The sequence below is a fragment of the Melospiza georgiana genome, chromosome 11 (assembly GCF_028018845.1).
Source record: "Melospiza georgiana isolate bMelGeo1 chromosome 11, bMelGeo1.pri, whole genome shotgun sequence".
NCBI lineage: Eukaryota > Metazoa > Chordata > Aves > Passeriformes > Passerellidae > Melospiza > Melospiza georgiana.
In genome coordinates, this window is record NC_080440.1 from 9,368,406 (window position 1) to 9,382,521 (window position 14,116).

Here is a 14,116-nt window from a genome sequence, read left to right on the forward strand (position 1 = left end):
CCCCGCTGCCCGCTCCTTCCCTGCGGCGACGCTCCCCGGCGCGGGGCCGCGCTCAGCGGGCGGGCGGCTCCATGGGCGGCGGCGGCGGGCCCGGGCCGGCCCCAACAATGGAGCTGCGGCGGCGCCTGGCGCGGGGCGGCCCTGGGTAAAGCGCCGCGCCGCCCTTAGCAACCGCACTTTCGCCACGGCACCGCCGGGCAGCAGCACCGGGCGGGACCGGAGGCAGCGAGGACGGAGGGGACGGGGAAGGCGGCGGCGGCAGCGACGATAGCGCGGGGAGGCCACGTGGGAACGGCGGGAGCGGGCCGGGTCGCGCCGCGATGACGGTGACGAATCTGCCGCCTCGAATCACAGACCCCGCTGCCACCGCCCGGCCCCGCCCCAGCCCGACCCCCCTCGCCCCCCTCACCCTTTCGGTCCTCCCGGTCCCTCCGGACCCCTCCTTCCCCCAGGTCACCCCAATTTTCAAGGTCCTCCCGATTCCCCCGGCCCGGCTACACGCCGCCCGGTACCTTCCGCTCCCTGGCCACCCCCGCCCCCCCGGTCCTCCCGCCCCCCTTGCTCTCCCCGCTCCCCCTGGCCCAGCACGGCAGCAGACCCGGTTGAGCAGTTTATTTACAGTCGGTAACGCAGTAGAGACCCGCCTGCCCTCCGCCCCGGCACCCCCGGCGGCGGGAGCCCCGGCCGTGCGGCAGGGCGTGAGGCAGGCCGGGTTAGCAGAGCCGGAGGAGCGGGCACAGGCAGGAGCGGGGTGCAGGCAGGAATGGGGCGCAGGCAGGAGCAGGGCGAGGCCGCTGCCCCAAGGAGCAGCGGGGCTGGGCAGGCACTCAGGGTCAGCCTTCCCCTGAGGCAGAGGCCAGGCTGCTCTCAGGAACACGCACACCGTGGCACACACCGTGTTCCTCCCGGCTGGCCCTGCCCGCACTGCCACGGTCCAGGGGCAGTCCCGCCTTGCTGCTGGACATCGGGCAGGAGGAACGGGCAGCAGAGGATGTCCAGCCCTGTGGTCTCACTGCCAGAACCGGGTCCCAGCCCTGTTTTGACCAACCATAGCAGCTGATTATCTCCCTAAAGGGGCCACATCTCCATGGTTAAGCCCTGGTCACTGGCAGAAAAAAGGTGACATATCCTTGCCCCACCAGTCAGTCCCATGGCTCGGGGTAGAGCTACTCGGGATCTGCCCGGCGAGGCTTGATGTCACGGGTTTTCATGTAAGAGAGCAGCTGCTCAGGGATCTCAGCTAGCACGTCCTTGGCCAGGCGGGCCATGCTCAGCACCTGGTTGCCTGAGTCGTCCACGTAATCCCGAAATGGCACAAACTTTGAGGGCAAAAAGTTTGCAGTCAGTTTGGAAACTCTATTGCTGTGGGGTTCAGCAAGGGGGACTGAGCATCTCTCACCCGCAGCAGGTCTGGATTCAATGCCAGACTTACCTGTACGATGTCCCTCTCAGCATACCGTCCCCGGGAAGACAACCGTACCTCATCACCGTCCAGCTCCTCCATGGCTGGGGGTGACAGCTGGTGTCACCAAGCCTCGGTGGGATGAACACCGGGGATGGAAACACCAGCCCTTTGGATGTCTTTGGCATCCCAGAGGAAGGGACAATGTTTCCATCCCTCTTCCCTGGTGTCCCCAAGTCCCAACTCACCCTCAAACTCAGCTGGACCTACTCCCACGATGATGATGGACATGGGCAGGGAGGAAGCCTGTGGAGCAGAGGCAGGGTGTCAGCCAGGACAGTGTCCATGTGAGGTGAACTCAGAGCAACAAGGGTGCACTCACAGTGACAATGGCTTCCTTGGTCTGCAGCATGTCAGAGATGACACCATCAGTGATGATGAGGAGGACGTGGTACTGTGAGCCATCGGTCACCTGGGCGGCTATCCTATGGGGAAAAGGGATGGGGGCCCTCAAGCACCCCACTGGTGTGGGACAGTCGACCCTGCTGTGGGACAGATGGCATTTGGGGATGGCAAAGGGGACAGCGCCCCAGTGCTCACCCAGCCACCTGGTTGATGACGGGAGCAAAGTTGGTAGGACCGTAGAGCTGGACGGTGCGCAGGCTTTGGAGGTAGGACTCCAACACGCCTTCAATGCCGGCACAGCTGGGGTTATCCACATTGTTGTTCTGGGGGACAGAGATGGGGCACTTGGAGGGGGACCACAGCCCCTGCTGTCCCCCAGGCTGTGGGATGCTGGGGCAGAATGTTGCCAGGGTGCTTCCCCTCCCCACCAAGCTGCTGTGGGCACCCCCAAGACCAGCTTTGCCCCACAGCCAGGGGATCTGGGTTCACTCTCAGCCCCGTCCCACAGGGAGGACACACCAGAGGAAACTGGTGGGAGATCTTGCCGTCAGGTGGGACTTTGGCACCAAAGCCGTAGGCAGGGAAGAGCTTGTCGCTGTCGTAGTCCTGGATGATTTCCCCCACTGCCTTCAGTGCCAGGGCATAGGCGCTCAGCTGGTAGGGGCTCGCGTAGTGCAGTGAGGTGGGCTGGGATGGCAACCCTGCGGCATAGTGCCCGTCACACCCGCCCCATGGCCAGCCCCAGGGTGATGGGGACCCCCCAGACACCAGGTGCACTCACCATTGGAGGCCGTGAAGTCAATGGCAACAGTGAAATTCAGCTGTGTCCTTAAGGGGGAGAGTGAAGGAGGCTGCCGGCCCCACAGCACAGGGATACCATCTTCCAGCCCCACAGTGCTGGAGTTTCCCTGCCCAGGCCCATTGCCTCAGCCCCCCTTCCCCAGCCAGCACCCCACAGCCCCATGCCACCATTCTGCATCTACCTCCCAGCCCCACTGCCCCCTTGTCACCCCCAGGCTGAACCTTCACTGTCACCACTGTCCTTGCCCCGAGACTCTCAGCCATGGGGGATCTCGAGGAGCCGGGGGGCTCCCGGCCCCCCACTCACCCGCCCCGTATGTAGTCAACGAAGGTGAACTCAGACTCAACAGAGAAGGAGAGCAGTGTCACCTGTGGGCACTGGGGATCAGATCTGGAGCCCCCTGAACCTGGCACACACAGCAGGTGGAGCCACACCAGCCCCTGGAAGGCAGGAGGCCCAGGAACTCCCCAGCCCCACTCACAGTGCCAGAATTCACATATTTCTTCTTCTTGCATTTTTTCCTGGGATTCAGCACCTGCAGACACAGGGGTGAGTCAGTCCTAGCGTGGAGTGCACCCTGCCCTCACCCTGCCCCACCACCCTACCTCATACACTGTGAACTGACTCTGTGCTCGAGAGAGCTCCCGGTAGCTGGTGGCAAATTCCCCAATGAAGTCATGGCTGCAGGAGGAACACAGGGTCAGTACAGCCAGGCACCTGGCTGAGAGGTGCCCTGGGAAGCTTCAGCAGCACCCTGGTGTGTAAGAATTTAGTGCAATACAACACTGGCGTCCCTTCCCTCACCTCCCATCCCGGTCCCAGTCGTACACATCTATCTTCACCGTCCTGAAAGTGAAGGCATATAGGGTAAGCCATCAGCCAGGCTGGCACAGCCCCTCCAGCCCCTCATTTGGGGACACCCAGGCCCACAGCCCAACCCGCAGTGAGCACCCTACCCACCAACTTCCAGCAGAGCCGCCCTGCCTGCCCAGTCTGCGGCTCTGCCAGGAGGGAGCGGGAAATTTGGGTCATGGTGGGGGCCCTGGAAAGGAGGGGGATGCCTTTATGTAATTTGGGTTGCAAAAGAGAAAAAAACCCAATCAGGACCCAATTCTGAGCTGCCTGCCGCTGCGAGGCCAAGCCCACCAAGCACTGCTCACACCCTGCTCTGGCCCCACGGCTGCCCGTGTCCCTGTCCCGTCCCCGTTCCTGTACCGGTCGTAGTCGCCGTTGCAGAGGGCACGCACGGGGATGGTGAAGGGCTGCCACACCGGGTTCAGTGTGTTCTTCACCACCTCTGTCTTATGGCAGATAGTAAAGCTGGGGGGACAAGGCAGGGTTGGGCCATGCTGTCTGGTGACGTTGGCACCCTGTTTGCCCCAGTGGGTCCCTGTGCTCACGTGCCATCCTCATTGCTACGATAGAAGACGAGGAAAGGATCGGATTTTCCAAAGAAGTCCTTCTTATCCAGCTTGTTGGCACACAGCTGCATTGTGACGATGTCCTGGGGACAGGGACTGTCACTGCCAGCCACCTCCTCACTCCTGGCACCAGCAGCTGCTCTGCTGAGGGACCATCAGCCCTCTCCACCCTGCAGCCTGTACATGGGTACTCACCCGGCAGTTGCTCAATTCCTCAGCCAGCAGCAAGATAGTCCCACACCGCTTCCCTGGGACACCCCTGGAACCAGAGGCACACAGTCAGCTTGGGGACAAGGAGGACAGTTCAGGGACAAGAGAAGAGGTCAGGGTTGGGGCTTCTGTCCCACAGCTGCTGGTGCTTGGCAGTGTGATCAGAATCCCCAGCACAGGACATGCAGGGAGGGTTCCAGTGGAGCAGGTGGTGGAGATACAGGGTAGGACCCTCCCACCTCACCTCACCACAGGGTGTGACTCACGTTAGGGGTCTCTCCAGACGTCCCCGTTGGGACCCAATCACCTCTCCCAGTGCCACAAATGCCTGCCCCAGGAAGTCCTGTGCCCCAAAGGAAGCACTATGAGACCATGGAGGGCGGTTGCCCCAGTCCCCTACCACCCACACCCACCACTTTCTCTCCCAATGCACCCATGGGACCTGCCACCAACTTGACTCTGGGCCACCCCGTTTCCTGAAGCTACACTGTGACCCAGGACCTATTGTTCATCCCCAGGACTACCCCAGGTGCCCACTCCATGTGCCTTACACTCATTTTGTGCCCCCTGGGCCAACCCACATCCCTGGACCCATCCTGTGTTGCTCCCCCAAACTGCCCTCCATACCCTGACCTGTCCTGAACCCCTTGGGCCACCCTAGACCCATCTTACCCCTCAAAAGCCAACCCTATGGAGTGTCCTGGCCCCATCTTGCCCCACCAGGCACTCCCAGGTTCAGTGTTCCCAGGGCAGAGCAGGGGCAAGTGTGTGGCAGGCACCTACCTTCTGCCAGTCCCCATGGGGCATGGAGAGATGGAGAGCAGGTTAGGGCCTGCCGAGGGGCACTTGTCCCCCCCGACAGCACCCACACAGGGCACAGCCTCGGGGTGTCCCCCCGGCACAGGCTGTGCTCACCTGCTTTAAAACGGAGCAGCTCTTGGAGTCCACATTGTAGCTGGTGTGAGAGAGCAGAGCCCTGAGCTGGTGCCTGCAGGGATGCTCCAGCACACAACCCCGCTTCCCCGCCCACCCGTGCTATTCGACACTGTATTCTTATTTATTATCCTTATTTATTACTGACTTTGTTCCACCCTCAGCAGGGCCAAGCCCTTCCCTGGCCCCACTACTCACACATCGAAGCGCAGGTTTTGCTTCTCCTCGAAGTAGTAGTCGAGGACGAACTTGCGGACGAAGTCGGGGTTCAGGGTGTTGTCGATCACCTCGGTGCGTCCGAACTGCAGGGAGAGGGGTGAGGGCGGCCCCCCCAGGACCCGTCCCCATCGCAGCTGCCTCGGCGCTAATCCCGGTGGGGGATTAGCGCTGCTGGCGGGGCCGGATCATTAGCGTGGACGGGGAGGGATCATTAGCGCGGACACGGGTGGCCATATGGGCCCGTTTAACCCAGCCGGGGATTAGCCAGGAGAGGGGGCCACGCTCACCTCCTTCCACTCGCTGCTCCCCGAGACCTGCACAAAGAGGACGACCACTGCGGAGAGAGGAGCAGAGCCAGGCTGCCGCGCCGTGTCTGTGCCATGCCATGCTCCCTGCCCGGCTCTGCCACCCACCTGGGTCGGACTTGGAGAAGGTGTCCAGGTCCAGCAGGTTCCTGGGGGAAGAGCCAGGCGTGAGCCAACCTGAGTGCCATCCACCTGGCCCAGCAACGGGTCCCCATGTCCATCCCCCTGATCACAGGTCAGCACCATGCCAGAAGGCCGTGCTGGCACCTATGGATAAGAGCATCAGCATTCCCAAGGAGACACGCTGGCTCCCTCTGCAAGGTTCGGTGGGGCAGCAGAGCAAGCGGCGAGCAGCGTCTCCAGCGCTGATGATGATTGAACATGACAGGGAACCCATTTACAGGATGAAACCTTCCCCGGTGCCGCCGGCGCCGGCTGAGTGCCCGCCGCGCCCCGGCAGCAGGAGCTGGGCTAATGGCAGGGTGCAGAAGTGAGAAGAAAGGAGACACTTGGAGCAGGGGCTGAGCAGCCAGTGGGCATCCCCCGACACACCTACCGGCAGAGCGATTGATCGTCGTCCTGTGCGCGGTGTGACACCGGGAAGTGCCGGGGGATGCTACCGGCTCTGCTGGGATACTTCCCGCACCCCCGGGGTGGCAGCACAGGGTGGGCTGGGGCACGGCGGGGGCTGCGGGGCTAAGCCAGCTGCCCTGGCCCCAGCACGCAGGGGAGAGACCCCACCCTGGTCTGGGCTGGGTCCTCGGGCTGAGAAGCCGAAGGCTGCCCTGGGTTGTGTCCAGGTGTGACCCCCGGACCCTGCCTGGAGCTGCCCGGTCCTGTGGACCCACAGTCCCTCTGCCTGCTGTGAGGGAAGCTGGCAGCGGGGGCCAGGGCTCAGCCGCGGGGAGGCACAACAGCCCCCGGCCCGGCCCAGAGTTTGCATAGCTCGGGGATGTGCTGGAGGCACCCACCCTGGTCGGGGCACTCCGTGCCACAGGACCCACGGCACGGGGACGCTCCCCCCGGCAGGACGCTGTGCCTGTCCCTGCGAGCGGGACCCCCGGCCGCAAGCAGCGGTGCCTCCGACGGGCTATATTTAGCCGCGGGCAGAGCGGCTCAGCCGCCGCCGCTTGATCGGCGGACCCTGGCCAGAAGCTGGGGCACGGAGCAGCCCCTCTCTCGCAGCCCCCATCCCGCTGCCACGTTCCCGGTCCCTCTGCCTTGCACCGAGCTCGCAGCCAGCGCCGGCACCCCGCGTCCCGCCAGATCACCCACCTCCCACAAGCATCGCCCCGCGAGCGGCCGTCCCGTGCCCCAGCCGCGGGCGAGGACATCGGGTCGCTTCACGCAGCCGTGCCCGGTGACAGCATCCCGTGGGACCCCAGGTAGGGGACGGGACGGGCAGCAGCAGGGCAGAACCACGCTGGGCATACGCCCTGGCACCGAGAGCTACCCGGGGAGAGAGGAGGACGCGCAGCTCCCAACGCCTCGAGCCAGGGGCTGAGCGGCGGGCAGCGGGACGCAGCGAGCAGCCCCGCCGCGCATCCCGGTGCGTTTCGCACCCACCCGTCTCCACGGACTAGCCGCCGCCCTCCCGCTCCCTCGCCCGGCTCCCGGCTCACCGGCAGGACACGGTGAGCTCCACCTTGGTGCCCGGCACGCTGCCGGCCGCCGGCTCCAGCGCTCCCGGAGCCGCCATCCCCGCCCGGGCGCCGCCGATGCTCCGCGCCGCCTCCTCCCGCGCCGCCGAGGAGGCGCGCCCGGGGGCGGGTACGGCACGGGCACGGCTCGGCTCAGCACAGCTCGGGCACGACGGCCCTGCCGGCAGCGGTGGCACCCACCCGGGCACCAGAGGGTTCAGCTCCCGGGACTCGGCTCCACCGGAACGTCCCGCCCGCGATTCCCAGTCAGAGGCACAGCGGGCTCAGCCCCATTCCCGCCCCGCCGGGGGCTTCCTCCCGGGCTCGGTTCGGTGCTATTTCGGTGCCGACGCTCGCGAAGAGTGGGCCGGGCTATCTATAGTGAGCGGCTCCCCCGCGCCGCCCCCGCAGCCCCCGCCCGCAGCCCAGAGAGGAGGCAGGAGAGGGCACAGCTCGGGTCATTTACTGCAGAGACTCGCCGAAGAGCCCGCACCCCCCAGCCCCAGGCAGGGGGGGCTGGCGGCGGGCGCTGGGTGCAGCAGGTGCCCGCACCACGGAGAGGGTCCCAGGACTCTGCTGGGGGACGTGCCAGCCCCAGTTTTCCAGGCAGTGGTCTGGGAATGCCGTGTTCAGAGGGTGCTGCTGCCTCTCAGTCCCACGCCCCGCACAAACTGCTCGAGGAGGCCACCGATGGCCCCAGAGGGGCTGGGGGGCACGGCCTTTAGGCCGATGGTCCGGCTGTAGCTGGCCAGAAAGGCAGAGCGCACTTCCTCCAGACGACACTCACGGTCACTCGGTGACACCAGTCTAGGAGAGAGAAGGGGAGGTCAGTGACTGCAGCCATCGCTCTCCACATCCCAGCTCTCACTCCTGACACAGGGCTGTGCTGCTCCACGGGCTGCAGTGGCTAAGGCAGTGCAAGGCAAAAAGGCTCTGTCCACAGCGCTGGTGACAGCTGGTGCCACTGCCTCCTCATCCAACCCACGGAGCCAGCTGCAGCCTCAGTCTCCTGCTCCCCACGGGGTTTCCTCCTTCACACACCCCACTGTCCCCTGTTTCTCCCACCACCATAGTGTTCAGAAGGCTGCAGTTCATAAACAAAGTGGTGCTTTGGCGAAGTGGCTTCTCACATCAGTCCCTATGCCAGCTCCCTCCCCTCCTCACACAGATGAAGCCTGTCCACATGTGCTGTGCCTGGACAGTTGCTTCCTACCTATCTGCAACCATCCCTCATTTCCACCAGCCCCAGCCTCGCGTGCCGGTGCCAGCAGAGACAGCTCTGGGGAAGGGGAATGGGAAGGAGCAGACAAGGTGACAAAAGCCCCAAGGAACACTTCAGCCATAGGAAGAGGAGAGCTGAGCAGCGCTTTACTTCTGCTCCCCAGCATGGCTGCTCTCGGCAAACAGGAGCAGAGTAGGGCATGACTTCCCACGGGACCTGCTCTCCTCTCCTGCTGATCCACACACCTGGTTAGGGGCAGGGGGAAAACAGCAGAAGGAAGGCAAGACTAGCCAAGGGAGCAGGGGAAAGCAAGACTGGGGCCCAGAGGCAGCTGTTCCCACCTCTCCAGCCTCAAACGATCCTTGCTGTGGTGCCTCTGCGACAAGCCAGTGGTTCCCAGAGAGATTAAGACATTCCTCAAAGGTCACTCCAAGGGCACAGTGCGAACCTTCCCCATAAAAAATTCTCTTTAATCTTCCAGCGCCTGGGCTGGCTATAAATTGGCACAGCTCATTTGAATGGAAGTGTTAACCACCCACAGCCAACAGCTTCGGTCCGGAAACAGCAGCAAGAGGATATGGTGGGAGGCCTATAAACAGCAAGCGATGCTGAGGCAGCCAACCAGGCCGCTGTTTACTGTGTCTGATAATAAAGAGAAGCCAGAGGGCAAAAAAAGGCAACAACATATCTAAACACATTAGCGATGCTTTTTGGCAACCTAATTAGGACGTGGAGCTCGCAAACTTGCTAGCATTTAAAATAAACTCCGTGAAGGCAGGACTTACTTGCACCCGAGTGCAGCGATCTCAGATGTCACGCGCAGAGGTAAGCGAGGGCGTGCAGCAGTGAGGTCCCGTGGCTCGTGGCTCTCGCACCTCTTTACAAGGCAGATTTTGTATTTGGGTTTTTCAGTTTGTTTCGTGGAGCGAGACACTCCAAGGCACAGGGTCAAGCAGCCAGCCACTGCTCCACACCAAGCCCTGCAGACTGGCTGCAGCATTTCACCCTGAGCTGCTCACCGCGGAGGCAGGTCGCGCTTCCCTGCCAAATCCACGGCACTCTGCCCCGCTACACTTCCTACAGCCTGCCCGCTTGCCTGCAGCTTGGGGTGCGGGATGAGAGGAGGCTGTCAAAGCCCCAGCTCGAAGGAAGCCCTGACAAGCCCCACACAAGCACAAGAAGTAGGCTGTGAAAAGCATACCTTCATCGAGCTGCTGCCAGTGAAGATGCAAAGTGGGAACTTAAATGGAATTAAAAGAAAAAAAAAAACCATACTGTGTCGGGCTGCAAAAACTGGGATAAAACCACAATGGAGTCCTGAGCAAACAAGGCTGATGCAGAACAGAGAGAGGGTAGAGGCTCTGGGTTAAGCTCGACACGACACCACTGGGAACTCTTCATCCTTTCAGTGCAGTGCCTGGTCCTGGCACCTTCAGTTGAGCAGTCCCCAGCCCTCAAGCAACCCGCAGCTTTAGTGAATAGCTGAACAGGGCAGAGCACCCACAGGAGAAGCACCACTACTCTTCTCTTCCTTTTGAATCCACTGCTCCAAGCAGTCACTTTCCAAACTGCATAAGCCTAAGGCCTATCAACTTTGATTCATGTTTCTCTACTGAATTCCCTATTCTGACATTAGATCCAACTCCAAGGGCAGCAACAACTTGCTGGTGATCAGCAGTGACCAAGCACAGCCAGGCTCAGGACACAGTAAAGCAGTCACTATTCAATGCCCATCCTTCAGTCCCTTCTCCCTTGCCCATCTCCAAAATACTGCAGGAACAGCTCAGTGTGTCCTCAGGAAAGGAGAAGAACAAATCCTGGCCAGGCCATGTCCAACATCTCTTGCAATGTTTTGATCTGTCAATTCATGGATCTTGTAGCTTCACTGTAACTCGAAGGCAGCTGCTCTGCTCTGTTCAGCAGCACAGCACGCAGCCACACGAGACACAGAGCCAGGGCAGGCAGCTGTCTCACAGGACACACGGGTTTTCATGTCGCCTGCCCTCAGCCTCCAAAGCACGTACTCAGATCTCAGTAAGGGACTGAGCATCTGGCAGCACAGCTCTAGCACTGCTCGCTAGCAGCAGCCCCTGATCTGCCATTTCAGTTTCTTGATGAAGAGCTTGCAGCCTGAAGGCACAAACCAAGGCTCTCCTCTAACAGCAATTAAAGCGCATCTCCAGTCTTGCAAGCTTCCAGAGGTGGATTTCTATTTGGTGGATTTCATTTGCCTCCCAGCCATTTCACGTGGCAGGACACAAGGTCTCTGTGGCTCTGCACCGGCCAGGCACAGCACCTGAAAATGATACTGCACAAGCCCAGACAAAATTTGGGTTACAGAAGGAAAGTCCTTCTCTTACTCCAGCAAGGATCTGACCCCAGTGGGGAGATGTAGGTGAGCAAAATCGAAAAGCAAGAAATCTGGGTTACCAGTCCTGTCCTGACAAACATGAATCCTCAACTGCACTCAATTATACCCAAATTCAGCATCTTCGAGGAAGAGAGAAAAACCTCTTCTTCCTACAGAAAGCAAAGAACTTCCCCATCATTAGGCAGAGAAAGTGCCATTTTCTTTCTGTGTTCAGCATAAGCAAAGAGTGCTCAGGGACTGAGTTTGTGGATAGAAACCATTGAGGCAGAGAAGGTGGAACAGTTTGTTATGGGCTCCCAGGCTTCTCCGAAAGTGCCAGAGTGATAAAGTTGCAGCGCTCGCAGGCAGCCAAGAGACCCAAGGAGAGATCCTGCATTTAAGACACTTACAGGCAAGTGTTAGAGAACTCATCCGGGAAGCTGCAAGGGAGAGAGGCGTCCGCGCTCAGGCTTGCCTGCTCCCGAATACTGCCACACCCTGTCACCATCTGCCAGCTGCCAAAGTCTGTGGAAACGGAAGATCCGGGCAGAGAATGGTCGGCCGATCTGGGGCAGAGAGAGAGGGAGACGGCGCCATCAGTCAGAGCATTCAGCCACAAGCTTCTCACTGCTGCTGCTGCTGCTGCTGCTGCCAGGGACCTGCCGGGCGCGCGGCCAGCACCGCCCGTGCCAGCGCTGTGACACGCGGGGACCAGGGCGCAACATGCAGCTCGAGCTGGGCCCCAGACCAAGCCTTTCCTTTGAAAGTGAAGGGAGAGCCAAGCTGGCTGGGGCCAACAAAGCAGCAGGAGCACACCAGGAGCTGGACAGGAGAGAGCCAGCACGAAGCAGATGGCCATGCAGAACTGAGAAACCCATTAGTGAGATGGAACAGCATATCCTGCCCTGAGTCCTTCACAGATGTGAAAGCTGTGCTGTACAAGGGACATTCCCCTGTTGCTTGTTGTAGCTGTTAGCACATCCCAGGGCAGCAGGGCAAATCAAGGTTGTGACTTGGTTAGTGCTGGGAAAGACTTAGAGATCATTGCTCTGGCAGCAGTTAGAAAGCAGATCATTCCTGAGACATCACCACCAGATCTGAACAGAGCCAAGGCTCAAGGCATACCCAGGACACCTACCCCCTTCACTTCTGTATTAAAGAACGGACTGTGCCAGAAAGCAGGTGACAAAACATCTTCAGGACAGGCTAAATAGCCAAGGAGGAATAATTGTTTGATGTACGCAATCTCCCACCAGGAAAGAAAGAAGCATGAAACACGGCAAGTGAATCTGAGGAGTCCCTCCAAAATCTCAGAGAAGAGGGCACAATCACTTGAGACAAAGCCAGAGCTCTTGGCTTCCAAGGGAGCAAGCAATTATTAAGCCTTGCTGCACAGCAGAGTGTACATAGCTGGAAGCACAGCCTGTGGCAGAGCTGCTCAATTACACACTACCAAGATCTTCTGGATAATTTATCTGAGTTCTGCTGGGCAGAGAGCAGTGCTCTAGCTCTGCTGGGCCAGGTACTTGCACGCTGTCTTCACAGCTAAGAATAGCAGTGGCGCACTGCAGCTGCTCCCCAAGGGACCAAGAGAACAGCCACAAAGACAGGCTCTCCCACAGCAAGAAGGACCTGAGCTAGACTGGAAAGCAAGAGTGGGAAGAGATGCACAGCAGGAAACCTATTTGCAACCTCCATCTCATTCCAGGCCTGCCATTTAATTAGTCTGATCAATACAGCCAAGTTTGAGCAGTGTGAAATGTCCTGAGCTGGCTGTACAAGTATCAGCTTCCCATCATGGCTGCAAGTCTGGGGGTAACACTCCTGTGGGGCAGCTCAGGCTCTGAAAGGACATGACAGCAGAAATCAGGGAGAGCAGAGCTTCACCTGTCTCACACAGATCTTGCTCTCTGGCTGCTCAGTGAACTGAGGAGTGAGGGTCAGAGCATTGGGAGAACTCTGTATTGCTTTTCCTGGGGTACATAATACCTGAGTAAGAATGAGGGCACTTCACTGAAAGCAAAAGCAAAGCACATACTGTTAGAAACACCTTCAGGAGATCAGACAGGGATAACCTTCCCTGGAAAGCAAGGAATTTGTAAGGGAAGGGGAGCTGCTGTTCAGTGACATCTACGTCTCTCCACGCCTTTGGAAGATAAAGTGGAGGGAGTCAGTGTGAAGGAGAGCAGGCAGAGTGTTTGAGCCCACAGCACTGTGCCATGATGGAATCACAGTGGGAACAGTGCAGGATGCCAGGGAGAAGCATGGAGGAATGCTGCTTCATTGCAGAGTGAAGAGGAAGATGTCACCTCCCTGAGAGCACAGCACAGCCAGACAGGAAAAACAGGAGTGTCACACATGGTGACACAAAATTGAGCTGAAGGAGTAAAGAGATCTGTAGGCAATAGGCTTGGGCTGAAAGTAGGCAGAGACAGAATGGCTGATAAAAGCACAGTGTATCTCCTGCAAGACTGACTTGGTGACTCTCTAGTCCTCCAGCCCTTCCGGGGGTCCCCAACCCTGTCAAGCAGCTGTGCAAACTTAGAAAGGTTTCATCTAATGCAACAACACTGGGGTCTAAGAGTTCAAGGCAGTCAATTCTGTGTCTTGCCTCCAGGCAGCAGAATAAACACTTGTCAATTCATTGAATAAACTGATTGACTCTGTAATGAGTCTAAGTAATTTCTTTCCTGGCCCAGAGAGCTGAGCCTGGCCAGCAGAGGTAAGATGCTGTGGCAGACCTTCCCCTCTATTCCCAAAGCCTTCTCAAGGGAGGCTCCTGAGGAAATGTCACAATCAATAAGCATCTTGAACAGCCTCAAGAGACAACAGGGACTAAGCCTGGGAAGACACAGCATGGGACATTTTGTATTCTCACTGCAATGGCAGCAGAGCTTCTTAAAAGCTGAGCTTGGTTTGACACCAAGACTAGATATCTGGGGTGACTGCACCCCAATGCAATCTAGTCAATGCTAGAGGTGAAAGTCTCCCTGTAATTTCTACCCTGAATATTTCTTGTAAAGCCTTACTGCAGAGCCCCAAAACTGCTTCAGTGAGGCCCTGGGAACAAGCTGGAACTGCCAGGACACCAGAAGCAGTTCCCAAGTCTGTAAGAACAGCATGCCTGCAATACATGACAGCCATGCCAGAGGCTGGCCAGGAGTGAGGGCAGCACAGAGTGCTGGGAAGCAGCCGGACAGCAGCAGA

At 59.5% G+C, this 14,116-nt stretch overlaps 2 protein-coding genes across 2 annotated transcripts in view; both read right to left on the reverse strand.

The window, feature by feature from the left end:
- Positions 1-603: 603 nt before the first annotated feature.
- On the reverse strand, positions 604-7,419 carry CPNE9 (copine family member 9). The gene is made up of 21 exons (XM_058031807.1): positions 7,320-7,419; positions 5,806-5,846; positions 5,680-5,726; positions 5,372-5,475; positions 5,156-5,195; positions 5,024-5,026; positions 4,507-4,583; positions 4,226-4,289; positions 4,010-4,113; positions 3,825-3,929; positions 3,414-3,455; positions 3,215-3,290; positions 3,091-3,144; positions 2,916-2,977; positions 2,589-2,635; positions 2,327-2,508; positions 2,003-2,130; positions 1,785-1,887; positions 1,651-1,708; positions 1,433-1,506; positions 604-1,319 (listed from the first exon to the last, which is right to left on the reverse strand). Exons 1-21 carry the CDS (start codon positions 7,394-7,396, stop codon positions 1,167-1,169), a joined length of 1,641 nt encoding a protein of 546 aa, XP_057887790.1. The 5' UTR covers positions 7,397-7,419; the 3' UTR covers positions 604-1,166.
- A 369-nt stretch (positions 7,420-7,788) lies between these two features.
- The window catches only part of MTMR14 (myotubularin related protein 14), a 30,124-nt gene continuing 23,796 nt past the window's right edge, over positions 7,789-14,116 (reverse strand). The window contains exons 18-19 of the mRNA XM_058031788.1: positions 11,320-11,475; positions 7,789-8,144 (exon numbers count right to left, since the gene is read on the reverse strand). Of these exons, the coding sequence (XP_057887771.1) occupies positions 7,967-8,144; positions 11,320-11,475 (334 nt within the window). The 3' untranslated portion in view covers positions 7,789-7,966. The remainder of the gene's footprint in view (positions 8,145-11,319; positions 11,476-14,116) is intronic.